General features: G+C 40.0%; 2 protein-coding genes across 4 annotated transcripts; both read right to left on the reverse strand.

The window, feature by feature from the left end:
- Positions 1–1,639: 1,639 nt before the first annotated feature.
- LOC145420308 (interferon-induced protein 44-like) lies at positions 1,640–6,392 on the reverse strand. Its single transcript, XM_080289393.1, has 9 exons — positions 6,364–6,392; positions 5,733–5,893; positions 4,791–4,853; positions 4,502–4,553; positions 4,185–4,380; positions 3,845–3,997; positions 2,932–3,106; positions 2,456–2,556; positions 1,640–2,153 (listed from the first exon to the last, which is right to left on the reverse strand). The coding sequence occupies exons 1-9, from the start codon at positions 6,390–6,392 to the stop codon at positions 1,953–1,955; spliced, it is 1,131 nt and encodes a 376-aa protein (XP_080145519.1). The 3' UTR covers positions 1,640–1,952.
- A 3,691-nt stretch (positions 6,393–10,083) lies between these two features.
- On the reverse strand, positions 10,084–15,413 carry ifi44g (interferon induced protein 44g). 3 transcript variants are annotated; one of them, XM_026142254.2, is made up of 9 exons: positions 15,255–15,413; positions 14,180–14,376; positions 13,238–13,300; positions 12,956–13,007; positions 12,639–12,834; positions 12,299–12,445; positions 11,386–11,560; positions 10,684–10,784; positions 10,084–10,384 (listed from the first exon to the last, which is right to left on the reverse strand). In XM_026142254.2, the coding sequence occupies exons 1-9, from the start codon at positions 15,281–15,283 to the stop codon at positions 10,184–10,186; spliced, it is 1,161 nt and encodes a 386-aa protein (XP_025998039.1). In that variant the 5' UTR covers positions 15,284–15,413; the 3' UTR covers positions 10,084–10,183. The 3 variants fall into 3 exon arrangements, with proteins under 3 accessions (XP_025998039.1, XP_025998038.1, XP_025998040.1); XM_026142253.2 differs by having other exon boundaries at positions 10,091–10,384; positions 12,299–12,451; XM_026142255.2 differs by lacking the exon at positions 13,238–13,300 and having other exon boundaries at positions 10,099–10,384; positions 12,299–12,451; positions 15,255–15,412.
- Positions 15,414–16,564: the final 1,151 nt, after the last annotated feature.

Genomic DNA, 16,564 nt, shown 5'->3' on the forward strand with positions numbered 1-16,564 from the left:
TGGTGGAACAATCAGAGAATAGTATTTCTAGGACTGAGGATGTGGTATATTGAGTGTCAAAGTTTATATGGATCCTTTTATCAGACAAAACGTCCCATCCCGTCGATACCACGTCTATGGAAGCCCGTTTCCACCACACAAAAAAAGGATCCATAACTCGAAATTCCAAGTTATTTTCTCGAAATTTTGAGAAAAGTAACTCGAAATTTCGAGTTATGTTTCTCCAAATTTTGAGTTACGTTTCTCAAAATTTGGAGTTCGTAAGTCGAACTTTCGAGTTAATAAGTCGAAATTTCAAGAAAATATCCTGAAATTTTGAGTTATGGATACTTGTGTTTTTTTCAGTGGCGGAAAAGGGCTTCCATACACGTGAGAATGATAAATGTACAATTTTCTGTTGTAACCTGCAAACTGAACAGCAATGTAACGACCCTTTCTCACAAAAGAAAACGTTTGGGTCCGTGTTCCCTGCCCAATGCGCGCTCCCGGAGCGCAAGGACACAAATTCCAATTTTGGCACCACTTTCGAAAGAAATGAAACTGAAAGTGTCCTACTAGAAAAGCTCCTAGAATAAAACCTGTCTGATGTTTTTATTTCATTTCCTTTCAGTTCAAGACAAATACAACACAAGTCGTTAGTTAAACTCATAGACCTCCTCTGAACTTTTTCATTAATTTTTTATCTTCTTGGCACCCGTGCGTCATGATCCGAGTGAGAATGTTAAACTTTATCACTGTTTCCGTTTGATATCTGCACTTGGATCCACTTCCACGTAAGCTCCTGTTGCACGGTGCTCCAAGCAAACCGTGTTCACTTCTGAACATTTATATTCATAATAACATGAACAGGAGGAAATGAACGTTAGAGACATTTGACCTTAATTGCTTCTCCCAAAATAATAAGGATCACTTTAAGAGTGTGAGATGATAAACAAACTGATCCGTGCATCGTCACATGCTGCAGTTTTCCAGCTTCTTCTCAAGAATGACCCATCTTACTGGTTCTTCAGCTATTAAATTAAAAAGACGGTTCATTAAAAAATATATGCAATTTAAACTAGCACACATAATAATAGTAATAAGGATAAACTAAGGAGCTTGGAAAGAAAAGCTTATAGACTTCTTTAAGTTGCTTGAAGACGTTTCACCTCTCATCTGAGAAGCTTCTTCAGTTCTAGGGTCAAATAGTGGAGAGTCCTACATTTAAGCCCTGTACAAGTATCTTCCCGAGAGGGACAAAAGCTCATTGTGAAACCTAGCCCCACCCTATCATGTGCTTTCATGCAACTTAAAGAAGTCCAGATGCTTTTCTTTCCAAGCTCCTTAGACTACGATGACATGGATGACTGAGAACTTTCACAGACATAATAATGATAAAGGAACTCTGCACAGCATTAATGAATGACACAGCAGTAAGGGGAATCAGTCCAGTTTCCAAGCCTGTTCAAAATGCAAAGACAAATCTTCCACTTTAACCTTTCTGATGGAGGAGAGAAGGGTGTACACTGGGCGATAGCACATGTGTAACCTTAAGTCTCTAGAGAGGGTGTGAACCACATTTTATTTTTAATTTAATAATGAAATGGCGAAAAAGTTTCATTTTTTTTCCTGTGAAAGGGAAAAAACTACAAAACATTGGTGAATGTAAAACATTTTAATAAAGAAGCCCAAAGACTGGTTAAAAAATATATCTGTCTCACAAACAGAACGTAAAGCGTACAGTCAGTTTTTATTAATTAGAAACAAAACAAGACTGTTTAAAGTTCCTATGTATAGCATTTTGATGTCCTTTACACATTTTGGGTTTTTTTATGTCAAAAACAACAGAAACACAAATTTTTGTAACAAATGAAAACTCTCTTCTCTAACACATTGAAACAGGAACAGCCGGGTTCCTAATCTAATGGCCATGATGCTATGGGTATGATGCTCCTAATCTAAATGCTCAGAAATCAGAGATCCAGGGCTGTCTTGAGCTCTTTGTTCTGTGGTGCATTGTCCTGGAAATACAGGTCAGCATACTGCAGGATGTGATCAACAGCACTGAGAAGCAGCACATCTGTGTTTACATCCAGGTCCAGTTCTGACGAGTAGTTTTTCACTGGAACGATGTAGGAGGTGGACATGCCCAACAGAGCGGCGGCTTTACCCATCTGCAAACACACAGACACATGTACACCTCCAGCGTTTAGTATCTTCAGCTGATTAAGAACAACACCAAACACAATCAGCATCTCCTTAAGATGATCATCTCAGTGTGATCTGTGAGGAAAGTTGTTCTAACGTCACACTGACTCTAAACTCTTGTTGTTTATATTCAGAAAATCAAACAAAGTCAAATCTTTTCAAGTTTTACATTTACATTGCTGTTTGCAGGATTTATCCTATTCTGATTTGTGGAGCAGTTACAGTATATGAACATTTCTTGAACTGTATTTGATTTGTTTTAACTTACCACATCCTGAATTGTGCGGCTCTCATAAACACCAGTGACATCTTTGGCTGTTTGCAAACAAACTTGGTCCACGTGGGTGAGCAGCGCCACCTGGTGAACACCTAAAGAACAGAAACACACTGTTGTGATGAAGACTTGCAAAGACAATGCGAATCCTTTAAAGATTGTGCTCAGTTCATTTGTTCTAGAGATAAACATTTGCTCAGCTTTCTTTGTTGTCTTTCTGACCTGATGCAGCGTTCACCATCGTCCTTATACTTTTTCACTAACTCATCTACATAAGGTGTTTTAAAGCGTTGCGGCGTTTTATCTCAAAACAACATCTGTAATCTCCACATTTCGACTTTTTCTTGAAATTCAGGCTTTATTCTCAAAATGATCAATAACAATCTGCTCTTAATGTAGCAAAAGTCAGCTAACTCAAGCAACACAACCTTTAACGTCAGGCTCTGTGTAAACATGTGTCTGTGGCTCACCCAGGTCACTGATGTGCTTTCTGAGCTGTTTAAATGTGGTGCTCAGGCCTTTGGGGTAAGTTGTGATTTTTGAGGCGTCCACCACAAAGGCAACACAGTGGACTTTGTCTTTAAGGCTCGGCCTCTTCACATAGCCCACAGTTTCTGAGGCGGAGACTGGCTGGTCTGGGCTAAACTGGAAGAGAGAAAGTATTTTAAGTTATTAAAAAAGAAAAAGTATTAAAAAGAACTATGCTGTGTGCCTTCATGTACACAATTCTACATGTTGGCACAAACCATAAGGTACAGCTATGGGTGATGGCGATCCCAGTTGTTTTACTAGTCAGAGAAGTTGGGAAACTGATTTGTTTTGTTGTTTCTTTTACATCACAGGACTATATGACCAGTCAGCTGATCATCACTGTTCTTTAGTTTACCCTGATGGGAACAAATATCGGGCATTAAAAAGGGGTTTGGAGCTGCTGTTGACTTTCTGGGTGATTTGACGTTGCTCCTGCTCCTCATTTCCTCTGGTTGCTCCAGCTTTCTCCCACTTAACCTAGCATGCATTTCTAAAGCCAAGCCTAAATTAGCTGTGGGCATTAGCTCTGTGATGGATTAATGACATGTCCTGGGTGAAACCTGGCTCTTTCCCACTCTCAGCATGACAGGATAAAGGAGTTATTGCTGATTCATAGGGAACAAAAAGTGCGCAGCTTCACTGACAAGGACCACAACCTCAAACACGGTTAAATAAAGTTTGATAGTAGATGAATGAAAGCTGGATGGGGTGAGCGATGAACTAGGCCTGAGACCACAGTTGGAGTTAGGCCTCACTGAACATCTGAGGCTAGTGAGGCAGGGTGACAAACTGAGAATGAGTGAGGCAGGGTGGGGCACTGAAACGAGAACAAACAGGGCAAGGCATGCTTACCTTGTGTCCTTCAGGAACATGGCCTTTAACGACTGACAGGATGTCATGAAGAGTCAGTCCGGTCATCCCGTCTTCACTCATACCCATGGTATCACACAGCACCAGCCCAGTATGATCCTCACCCTTCTTACCCCGAATGTTGAAGGACTGCAGCTGGCACACACAAAAAGGAAGTTAATAGGACAGAAACCTAAAGTTTAGTTTCATTGACATGGATGAAGAGAGGCCTTGTGGACGCTTTCCCTTTTTGAAATGCTTAAATAATCTCATGAAACTAAATGAGGATCTCTGTGTTTATTTTTCCACTTATTTAAAATACATGCAGATGCTCCTCGTGTACCTTTTTGGTAAAACCGGATGAGAAGGAGCCCACCATGGCCCGGTTGGTGACTCTTCCGTTAAACACAGACTGGACTGAACTGATGAAGCTCGACTTTCCAGAACTGACCGGGCCCAGGAGGAGAACCTGGGCCTGAGGCACCTCCTCACAGCTCCGTCTGTAGGAGGTGATTGTCTCCATCAAGCTTGTCTTTCGCCTGGGTTCAGTGATACATTCAGTGACTCATTGTGTTTGAAAGTTTAAAAATGCACTTACTTGACATCTACTAGTTCCTGCTAGTTGAACAGGAGCTCATTGAACAGCACAACTGTACTCACTCTTCTGTCCAGTCCATGTTTCTCCATGGAGATTCCAACTTCAGTTGACCTCCTGAAAAAAATGTAAGAATTGCGGTTTGACAAAATAGCCAGTATTTGTTGTATTTATATAAAGTTCTAACATTCATCGAGGCTAGGGTTAAAAGCAGTGGCATTCAGTGACTTCAGCAAAGACACCCCCCCCCCCCCCCAAAAAAAAAATAAAAATTTTAAAAAATAAAAATAAAAAAATAATACCAAAAAAACACTTTCCTCCTGTCTTTGAAAATTCGACTAGTATCAAACATACCATTCTGACAGCTTTTTCCTGAACTCTTCCTGGGTGTCCTCCCCTTTGGCCACTCTTTCCTGGCTAAAGAATTGTAAAATTATATTACTACTATAGTTGTCATCTAACTAAACTTAGTTTTACTATTTGCTGACAATGGTAGAGGATTTTTTTCAGACCCATTACTTTAGCAAAAGTAACAATAAAACACAAAGAAAACACTTCACTACACATAAAACTGTATTACTAATAACTCACAAAAAATAAGCAAAAATAATTATTCTACAGAAAAATGTAGTTGTTGTCCTTGTCTTTTTTAAAAGAAAGGAAAAAACACATTATAACCAGCTCAGAAACACAGGCCTACATCTTAATTTTAAAAAGTGTAACAAATATATTTAATATATAAAAATCACCCAGAACCAGAAATTTAGCAAAAGGGCAAGAGACGGGCTACACCCTGACAGGTCGCCAGTCTGTCACGGGACTAATACCCCATTCAGATTTCAGCAGCTCTGTAATCAAGCATTCTGCTTCCAGAGATAATAAACAATTGTGACCACAAGATGGCAGTAATGCAAAGAATAAATGGCAACAGGCATTACAGAAGCTTCATGTCAGAATGATGTTTAAGATGAAAGAAAAACACCCTTTTCTTTGTTATGTTGTAACTGATGTCTGTTTGTAGATTTCACCAGATAAGCACTGCTTGTCTTTCTTGCCCTGATTGAATGCCACTGATTAAAATGACTTTGTAACCAAAAAAGGAAAGAACAAAATGTCCAACTTTATTACCAGAATCACTATTAATCCCTGAGGAAATCATGGATCTCCAAAGCTATTTGCACTTTGTGTACAGACAGCTTCACAGTAGCGTGGTGAAACACAGGACTTGAGATGTTAAAGGTTTCTCATACTTATTTGGGTCTTTGACAAAAGAACTTTGTGTAAAAGGAGGCTCACCCAAGAATGTGAACTGAGGTCTTGGTTCCCTTGTCTCTGAACTATCTGTGACTTCGCTGTTATCATCTCTGGTGAGAGTTGTTGTGCCAAAAGCAGGTTGGACTGAAGTAGTTGGAGCTGCTGTGAGTGGTGGTGGAAGTCCAAAGCTAAAGCCACCAAAGCTAATAAGAAAAACAAAAGTACACATTAGAGGAAGACCCTTAACAAATTTAGAACAGCATGAAAATTGAAGGTTTTTAGTTTGACATGTTACACTTAAAACACAATATCAGCAACCTCAAAACATGAGTCTGAAAAGCAGAAACTAATTAAAATGTGGTGATATAGCCAGGTGCAGGTGTGTGTCACCGTCCCTGCAGCAGCCTGGAAGGAAACCTGCTTCAGATTTAGAAGCGATTTACAGAATCCAACTACTTTCTAACTTCATCTTGATGCATGCTCTATCTATGAACAGAGTCAACCTTTGGAGATGTCTAACTTCACTTTATCACTTTGCAGCCATTTAATTTCTAACATTTGTTTGTACTGCCAGGTCTTTTTTTTTCTTGCTGTTATTTGAGGGTATGACTGCTATGGGCCACTCACGTATCTTTGCAATCTTTATCTTTGTAATACTAAAAGTTAAACTTACCTGAGTATTTCTTTACGAGGCGTGGACATAACTCCTGTAAGTAGATGTTACCAGCAGCTGCAGCTCAGGACAGACCGCAAATGAAAGAGCCACTGCCTTTTGCGTAGAAAAGAAAATGAAACTTAAACTGTCACACAAACGCCAGTAATGCAAATCTGAGTGTAACACGTTCGTAGGAAGGGTGTGTTGCGTTGTGGAGATGGATTGGTGCTAATAAAGTTAATGCTGCAGAAGCAGATGTGCAAAAACACAGCAAACAAACGAAAACGCAACCTCTTGGATCACACACAAAAGTAAGAAAAGAAGTAGCTAGCTGGCAAAATCTGCCTAGCAACCTAGTTACATCTTCCAAGGCTAAAACAGGCTGTTGTTCCTGCATCATCATAATAAAAAGGATCAAACCAACATCAACAAACAAGTAACCTAATTTAGCTTTTCTCTCCCTGTAAATACAGCATCTGGACCTCTAGCTCACAACACACTGTGAGACTATTTGGTGTTTGAAGGCTCAGTGACAGAAATAATAACTCCCCTCAGACACGCCTTAAACCAAAACTAAGGAGCCTTATTTGAAAATGGAAGGAGCAGAGAGTCGAGATATTTGTTTAAAAATGTAGGGAGTCAAATTAAAAGTCTATCAGAAAAAAAGACTACTCAAGTAAAGTAGGGATACCTGAAAATTCTACTTAAGTAGCCACAGTAATGAAATTTTTGTTACTTTCCACCACTGTGTAGACGTCTTCATTCAGTCAAAACTACCCCGATGGCATATTAAAAACCATTTAAAAACAACTTACATTATTATTTTCAGTTCTTAATTCCCTTCAGGCATTTGTTTCTTGAAAGAACCAAATCTAAATGTATGTTGCTACTTTGGTCTGAACAGAAAAAAAAAATTGAGTTGACGTAACGATGTCATAAGTTTCATTTCCAGACAGACTGGCATAAGGATGAGCACACAATGTTTCTCCCACTCCACCAAGAATCCTTTAACACATTTGCAGTGGTTCTTTTTTGAATAATGCGTACATTTCACTAATCTTACAGACAAAAGTTTACATTAAATTCATTAAGCTCTTTAACGTTTCCGCTTTTACCTCCTGTTCCAGACGGATAGAAGAATGTGAACAGGGATCGCGGTCCTTGCTGTAAACGCACGCAGACTCCAGACAGGTGTGCCAAGGTAGTTATTCCCCCGGCAGAATTTGTTTCCCGTGCGTCGGGAGCGCGCACTGGGCACGGACAGCGAACGAGAACGAGAACGTTTAGCCTGATAAAAGGATAATCAAGTCTGTGTGTCATATAAACTTTAACACTCATTATACCACGTTCTCAACAAGTAAACGGCTCTGATAGAATCTGTTCTCTCTACACAGGAGAAGGCTGTGGGCCAAACAAGACTGGGGCAGAAAGACTTAAAAAGACAAAGATCAAAAGCAGTAACTACACTATACAGTAAAGTTTGGTGCAACAATCAGAGCAAATAGTATTTTTATGGGACGTCTGGGAACGAACACGGGGTGTTTACTTGTTGAGAATGTGGTATATTGAGTGTTAAAGTTTATATGCATCAAGTTTACACAGATGGGATTAACCTCTTATCAGCCAAAACGTCTCATCCACGTGAGAATGATAAATAATTTTCTGTTGTAACCTGCAAACTATAGATAGATAGATAGATAGATAGATAGATAGATAGATAGATAGATAGATAGATAGTAGGGGTGCAACGATACTCGTATCGATATTGAACCGTTCGATACAGTGCTTTCGGTTCGGTACGCATATGTATCGAACAATACAAAATTTTTAATTTATTTTATCAACTTTCCTTCTGACGATGCTGTCTGTGTTGAGCGCTCAGTGGATCTGCGCTCGACAGTGCAGCCTAGGCGGAGTAGTCGAACGCAGATTCACTGAGCGCAGGGCAAGCTAGCGAGACAGAAGTTAAGCTCTTCTTGCAACATGGCAAATTGAACCTCCCCCACCCTCATTCAGATGTGGTGTTTGGAACTATTTTGGTTTTCATGTGAAGTATGACCCTGAAGGTAAGCGCGTCACGGACTAAAGTAAAACAGTATGTTGGATGTGCCACACAATGCTCAATTACATGGGTGGGAGCTAGTGTGTTAGCGCAATTAGCTCGTTAACGTGTTGGCCGTCTAGCCCCATGCACGGGGCGATCCGCGGTAGCTCTTTAACGGAGATTTGCCGTGTTGTGGCGTTAAGGTCATTTCAACGAGATTTACTAGTGGGAACACAACGAATATGACTGCACATTTACGCCGACATCATCCTAGTGCAAAGACAAGTGGAAGCAGACAAAAACAACAAGCACGCATGCTACAAACTTTACTCGAGTCATTTAGACAGCCGTTAGCACATGATTCTCCTTATGGGGACCTGATATGTTTAATATGCTGCTGAGAATATAGCCCAGAAGAAGCGTATAGTATAGCTTTTATTTTGGAAAGAGACATTTCTCTGTAATAAACTCTCTTTTCCAAAGATGAGTGATTCCTCAATCAGATACAGGGCTCGCAAAATCGCTAGCCCGACGTCCTGGGGCTAGCGATTTTTCCAGTCGGGCTACCAAAATCTATCTCTGCCCTGCCCGTCGGCCTATCGTAGGAAGGAAAAATATATGTCAATGCTTTTGCATTCTTTCGGAAATGTAGCTGGGTAATTACGTCATTGGCATCGATGAGCCACTGTCAATATGTGACATATTGAAATCGCGTTTGAATTTGCGCTTGTTTTTTGCTTTCACTTTGCAATCGCACGAACTGTGTATAGAGAGCGACAGCACTGATTGGTGAGTGATGATAATTTGTGCACCAATTCCTCTGACATCGTCTTATCAATCGTTAGCTTACTATGCAAACATGACAAGTGAAATCTCCCGCAGCAAGCTTAAACATGTGAGAGGTTGAGAGCGCAGAGAATCGCTGAGCGTTATGTGAGTCCGTGTGTAAAAGTAGCAGGATATATATTTCAGTTCTGCTGAGCCAAATAAGACAGGTCAGGGTGAAGAAGTGACAGCCAAAGAAAAGCTTACCACAAAACGGAGAGGTTATGACAAATCAGACTATAAGGCAAAAAGAAAGTGCAGCTTTATGGTTTCATGGACAAAAGAATTTCTGTGGCTGCAATATGACGAGCTATATAACCAGGGCTGCACATAAGTGGTCCGCAGGTGCGCATTCGCTGTCAAAATAAAAAACGCACACAAGATAAGAAGTTGCAACGCGTGTTTGCGTACATAAGACTTTCAGGAGGAGGACAGACATTTATTTAGAACTCTTAAAGATGTCGAAGAAGCTCCTTTAAGCAATTACTGTGATGTTCCTCCACCTCCAAAGTAAGGGAAATCAGTCCAGTTTCCAAGCCTGTTCAAAATGCAAAGACAAATCTTCCACTTTAAGGGTGTACACTGGGCGATAGCACATGTGTAACCTTAAGTCTCTAGAGAGGGTGTGAACCACATTTTCACTATTTTATTATTAAATGAAAAATAAAAAGGCAAAAAACTGCAAAACATTGGTGAATGTAAAACGTTTTAATAAAGAAGCCCAAAGACTGATTAAAAAAATCTGTCTCACATACAGAACGTAAAGCGTAGAGTCAGTTTTATCACCTAGAAACAAAACAAGATTGTTTAAGGTTCCTGTGTGTAGCATTTTGATGTCCTTTACACCTTTTTTTTTTGAAATGTCAAAAACAAAAGAAACACAAATTTTTGTAACAAATGAAAACTCTCTTCTCTAACACATTGAAACAGGAACAGTTAAATGATGCTCCTGATCTAAATGCTCAGAAATCAGAGATCCAGGGCTGTCTTGAGCTCTTTGTTCTGTGGTGCATTGTCCTGGAAATACAGGTCAGCATACTGCAGGATGTGATCAACAGCACTGAGAAGCAGCACATCTGTGTTTACATCCAGGTCCAGTTCTGACGAGTAGTTTTTCACTGGAACGATGTAGGAGGTGGACATGCCCAACAGAGCGGCGGCTTTACCCATCTGCAAACACACAGACACATGTACACCTCCAGCGTTTAGTTTCTTCAGCTGATTAAGAACAACACCAAACACAATCAGCATCTCCTTAAGATGATCATCTCAGTGTGATCTGTGAGGAAAGTTGTTCTAACGTCACACTGACTCTAAACTCTTGTTTATATTCAGAAAATCAAACAAAGTCAAATCTTTTCAAGTTTTACATTTACATTGCTGTTTGCAGGATTTATCCTATTCTGGTTTGTAGAGCAGTTACAGTATATGAACATTTCTTGAACTGTATTTGGTTTGTTTTAACTTACCACATCCTGAATTGTGCGGCTCTCATAAACACCAGTGACATCTTTGGCTGTTTGCAAACAAACTTGGTCCACGTGGGTGAGCAGCGCCACCTGGTGAACACCTAAAGAACAGAAACACACTGTTGTGATGAAGACTTGCAAAGACAATGCGAATCCTTTAAAGATTGTGCTCAGTTCATTTGTTCTAGAGATAAACATTTGCTCAGCTTTCTTTGTTGTCTTTCTGACCTGATGCAGCGTTCACCATCGTCCTTATACTTTTTCACTAACTCATCTACATAAGGTGTTTTAAAGCGTTGCGGCGTTTTATCTCAAAACAACATCTGTAATCTCCACATTTCGACTTTTTCTTGAAATTCAGGCTTTATTCTCAAAATGATCAATAACAATCTGCTCTTAATGTAGCTCTAATACTCTGTTGTACTGGACCCTATTTAAAAAAAACACACAAAAAAAGAAGAAAAAAAAAATCACAATCTAAAATGATTTCTTCTGTTATTATATGTTCACATAAAACCTGAAACTCATTTAGTTTTAGACGATCGGGCCTAATTCATACACAGAAAAAAAATCACTAAATGTAGAAAAAAAAGAGTATTAGGAACATTATTAAAGAGCAGCTGCACTGAGGCAAAAGTCAGCTAACTCAAGCAACACAACCTTTAACGTCAGGCTCTGTGTAAACATGTGTCTGTGGCTCACCCAGGTCACTGATGTGCTTTCTGAGCTGTTTAAATGTGGTGCTCAGGCCTTTGGGGTAAGTTGTGATTTTTGAGGCGTCCACCACAAAGGCAACACAGTGGACTTTGTCTTTAAGGCTCGGCCTCTTCACATAGCCCACAGTTTCTGAGGCGGAGACTGGCTGGTCTGGGCTAAACTGGAAGAGAGAAAGTATTTTAAGTTATTAAAAAAGAAAAAGTATTAAAAAGAACTATGCTGTGTGCCTTCATGTACACAATTCTACATGTTGGCACAAACCATAAGGTACAGCTATGGGTGATGGCGATCCCAGTTGTTTTACTAGTCAGAGAAGTTGGGAAACTGATTTGTTTTGTTGTTTCTTTTACATCACAGGACTATATGACCAGTCAGCTGATCATCACTGTTCTTTAGTTTACCCTGATGGGAACAAATATCGGGCATTAAAAAGGGGTTTGGAGCTGCTGTTGACTTTCTGGGTGATTTGACGTTGCTCCTGCTCCTCATTTCCTCTGGTTGCTCCAGCTTTCTCCCACTTAACCTAGCATGCATTTCTAAAGCCAAGCCTAAATTAGCTGTGGGCATTAGCTCTGTGATGGATTAATGACATGTCCTGGGTGAAACCTGGCTCTTTCCCACTCTCAGCATGACAGGATAAAGGAGTTATTGCTGATTCATAGGGAACAAAAAGTGCGCAGCTTCACTGACAAGGACCACAACCTCAAACACGGTTAAATAAAGTTTGATAGTAGATGAATGAAAGCTGGATGGGGTGAGCGATGAACTAGGCCTGAGACCACAGTTGGAGTTAGGCCTCACTGAACATCTGAGGCTAGTGAGGCAGGGTGACAAACTGAGAATGAGTGAGGCAGGGTGGGGCACTGAAACGAGAACAAACAGGGCAAGGCATGCTTACCTTGTGTCCTTCAGGAACATGGCCTTTAACGACTGACAGGATGTCATGAAGAGTCAGTCCGGTCATCCCGTCTTCACTCATACCCATGGTATCACACAGCACCAGCCCAGTATGATCCTCACCCTTCTTACCCCGAATGTTGAAGGACTGCAGCTGGCACACACAAAAAGGAAGTTAATAGGACAGAAACCTAAAGTTTAGTTTCATTGACATGGATGAAGAGAGGCCTTGTGGATGCTTTCCCTTTTTGAAATGCTTAAATAATCTCATGAAACTAAATGAGGATCTCTGTGTTTATTTTTCCACATATTTAAAATACATGCAGATGCTCCTCGTGTACCTTTTTGGTAAAACCAGATGAGAAGGAGCCCACCATGGCCCGGTTGGTGACTCTTCCGTTAAACACAGACTGGACTGAACTGATGAAGCTCGACTTTCCAGAACTGACCGGGCCCAGGAGGAGAACCCGGGCCTGAGGCACCTCCTCACAGCTCCGTCTGTAGGAGGTGATTGTCTCCATCAAGCTTGTCTTTCGCCTGGGTTCAGTGATACATTCAGTGACTCATTGTGTTTGAAAGTTTAAAAATGCACTTACTTGACATCTACTAGTTCCTGCTAGTTGAACAGGAGCTCATTGAACAGCACAACTGTACTCACTCTTCTGTCCAGTCCATGTTTCTCCATGGAGATTCCAACTTCAGTTGACCTCCTGAAAAAAATGTAAGAATTGCGGTTTGACAAAATAGCCAGTATTTGTTGTATTTATATAAAGTTCTAACATTCATCGAGGCTAGGGTTAAAAGCAGTGGCATTCAGTGACTTCAGCAAAGACCCCCCCCCCCAAAAAAAAAATTAAAATTTAAAAAAAAAAAAAAAAAAATAATACTAAAAAAAACACTTTCCTCCTGTCTTTGAAAATTCGACTAGTATCAAACATACCATTCTGACAGCTTTTTCCTGAACTCTTCCTGGGTGTCCTCCCCTTTGGCCACTCCTTCCTGGCTAAAGAATTGTAAAATTATATTACTACTATAGTTGTCATCTAACTAAACTTAGTTTTACTATTTGCTGACAATGGTAGAGGATTTTTTTCAGACCCATTACTTTAGCAAAAGTAACAATAAAACACAAAGAAAACACTTCACTACACATAAAACTGTATTACTAATAACTCACAAAAAATAAGCAAAAATAATTATTCTACAGAAAAATGTAGTTGTTGTCCTTGTCTTTTTTAAAAGAAAGGAAAAAACACATTATAACCAGCTCAGAAACACAGGCCTACATCTTAATTTTAAAAAGTGTAACAAATATATTTAATATATAAAAATCACCCAGAACCAGAAATTTAGCAAAAGGGCAAGAGACGGGCTACACCCTGACAGGTCGCCAGTCTGTCACGGGACTAATACCCCATTCAGATTTCAGCAGCTCTGTAATCAAGCATTCTGCTTCCAGAGATAATAAACAATTGTGACCACAAGATGGCAGTAATGCAAAGAATAAATGGCAACAGGCATTACAGAAGCTTCATGTCAGAATGATGTTTAAGATGAAAGAAAAACACCCTTTTCTTTGTTATGTTGTAACTGATGTCTGTTTGTAGATTTCACCAGATAAGCACTGCTTGTCTTTCTTGCCCTGATTGAATGCCACTGATTAAAATGACTTTGTAACCAAAAAAGGAAAGAACAAAATGTCCAACTTTATTACCAGAATCACTATTAATCCCTGAGGAAATCATGGATCTCCAAAGCTATTTGCACTTTGTGTACAGACAGCTTCACAGTAGCGTGGTGAAACACAGGACTTGAGATGTTAAAGGTTTCTCATACTTATTTGGGTCTTTGACAAAAGAACTTTGTGTAAAAGGAGGCTCACCCAAGAATGTGAACTGAGGTCTTGGTTCCCTTGTCTCTGAACTACCTGTGACTTCGCTGTTATCATCTCTGGTGAGAGTTGTTGTGCCGAAAGCAGGTTGGACTGAAGTAGTTGGAGCTGCTGTGAGTGGTGTCAATCCATTAGAACTTGAGGGTTTGGTTGTAAGTACTGGAGATCCAATGCTAAAGCCACCAAAGCTAATAAGAAAAACAAAAGTACACATTAGAGGAAGACCCCTTAACTAATTTAAAGAACAGCATGAAACTTGAGGTTTTTTAGTAAAATGGCCTGGTAAATGGCCTGTATTTATATAGCACTTTACTAGTCCCTAAGGACCCCAAAGCGCTTTACATATCCAGTCATCCACCCATTCACACACACATTCACACACTGGCGATGGCAAGCTACATCGTAGCCACAGCCACCCTGGGGCGCACTGACAGAGGCGAGGCTGCCGGACACTGGCGCCACCGGACCCTCTGACCACCACCAGTAGGCAACGGGTGAAGTGTCTGACATGTTACACTTAAAACACAATATCAGCAACCTCAAAACATGAGTCTGAAAAGCAGAAACGAAATAAAACGTTGTGATAGAGCCAGGTTCAGGTGTGTGAGTCACAAGTTAATCTGGCTGTAGGCTATGGCACTTGGCCACAGGTGGCGCTAGTTGGCTCCATTTGAGTGCACAAAAAGATAAAGTGCACGCTTTAGGTGCGGAGGGAATTGCTCAGAGTAATAAAACGTATATAAAACGAATATAATGAAGACTAGACTCTCTGGATCGTTGACTCTTGCTGTCTTGTGAACATTTGTTTGTTTGTTTTCGGCAAACCAGGTAAGTTTACCTGGTTTTGACATAACACCAGGTAAACTTTGAAGTTTTAAATTTTTTTTGTTGAATTTCTAACATTTGTTTGTGCAGCCAGGTCTTTTCCTTTCCTGTTATTTGACGGTATATCACACTGACTGCTATGGGCCACAGTGACAGCACTACAGCTGTCACTCATCTTTGCAAGAGTGAATCTTGTCATATTAACTATCAAACTTTGTAATACTAAAAGTTGCGAACTTACCTGTTTTTTTCTTTAACAGACGAGAACATAACTCCTGTGTGTAGATGTTACCAGCAGCTGCAGCTCAGGACACACCGCAAATGAAAGAGCCACTGCCTTTTCCGTAGAAAAGAAAACGAAACTTAAACTGTCACGCAAACACCAGTAATGCGAATCTGAGTGTTACACGCTCGTAGGCGGGGTTTGTTGCGTTGTGGAGTTGGATTGGTACTAATGAAGTTAAAGCTGCAGAAACAGATGCGCAAGACACAGCAAACAATTGCAAACAAATCGCAAGAAGCAAGAAAAGAAGTAGCTAGCTGGCCAAATCTGCCTAGCAACCTAGCTACATTTTCCAAGGCTAAAACAGGCTGTTGTTCGTGCATCATCATAATAAAAAGGATCAAACCAACATCAACAAACTTCAAGTGACCTAATTTAGATAACAGCAAACACAATAATCTATTTATTATACTGTTTAAATGAATAAATAAAACCCTTAAAATGCTTACCACTTGCTCCAGAAGCGAGTTTTACATAAACAAGAGCACTTTTGTTCTATTTCCCCCACCTTGCAAATCTATGACATCAACAAAACATGATTGGTCCACTGACCAACAGCAAACACATTGTTGTGCACTCTCTCAGTCTGGTACTTTTACTGGCACAGACACACACACACTGTAAGTGCAAAAATAATATCACATAGCAACAATCAGTAATATATTGAAGCTTTTGAGCAACGTGGACAGTAACTGCAGTCAGAGCTTTGGAAACTTTTAGACCTACATGTATTTAATCTCATGCTACAAACTCACACCGTCTTCTTCATCTACGTTTGCCAAAGTAATGTAAAGACAACAGTAAGCTGGTAAGCAGCAAAAGAGAGAAACTAACTACAGGTTGTTTTCAGTGGACTTATATATATAGCCTACCATAAACGCATAGTATAATATGACTGCATACTTTCAATATATAAGCGGTAATAGTCTTTAAGTCCTTTACAAAAACTATTAGGACTGTTATCACTAATTGGTAAAATTACAAAATGCTGGAATATTGTAGGCTTATAGTTTGTTTTATTTATTATTTATATACAAATCTACATGGCCCTGTGTAAAGTGATCCCCCATATAGCATAAATTAAATGTGGCTTTTGAGTTCAATTTCTTGCACACTTGGGTTCTGCGGGAGGACAATGATCCAAAACGCACCAGCAAGTCCAGCTCTGAATGGCTTTAAAAAAAAAGTCTTCATTCAGGTCAGGACTTTGACTAAGTCCTGAGCTGAATCTGACTGAGATGCTGTGTCACGAACTTAAAAAGGCGATT

Source organism: Astatotilapia calliptera, chromosome 15, assembly GCF_964374335.1.
Source record: "Astatotilapia calliptera chromosome 15, fAstCal68.1, whole genome shotgun sequence".
Taxonomy (NCBI): Eukaryota; Metazoa; Chordata; class Actinopteri; order Cichliformes; family Cichlidae; genus Astatotilapia; species Astatotilapia calliptera.

What these genes read in the sequence shown, in the direction of transcription:
- LOC145420308 (XM_080289393.1), bottom strand. Translation starts at nt 6,392, where the DNA reads ATGTCCACGCCTCGTAAAGAAATACTCAG. An exon ending in CCTCGTAAAGAAATACTCAG is followed by an intron (nt 5,894 to 6,363) that starts GTAAGTTTAACT and finishes TTTTCTTATTAG; the next exon opens with CTTTGGTGGCTTTAGCTTTG. An exon ending in AGGAAAAAGCTGTCAGAATG is followed by an intron (nt 4,554 to 4,790) that starts GTATGTTTGATA and finishes CATTTTTTTCAG; the next exon opens with GAGGTCAACTGAAGTTGGAA.
- ifi44g (XM_026142253.2), bottom strand. Translation starts at nt 15,283, where the DNA reads ATGTTCTCGTCTGTTAAAGAAAAAAACAG. An exon ending in ACCTCAGTTCACATTCTTGG is followed by an intron (nt 13,301 to 14,179) that starts GTGAGCCTCCTT and finishes ACAATTCTTTAG; the next exon opens with CCAGGAAGGAGTGGCCAAAG. An exon ending in CATCTGGTTTTACCAAAAAG is followed by an intron (nt 12,452 to 12,638) that starts GTACACGAGGAG and finishes TGTGTGTGCCAG; the next exon opens with CTGCAGTCCTTCAACATTCG.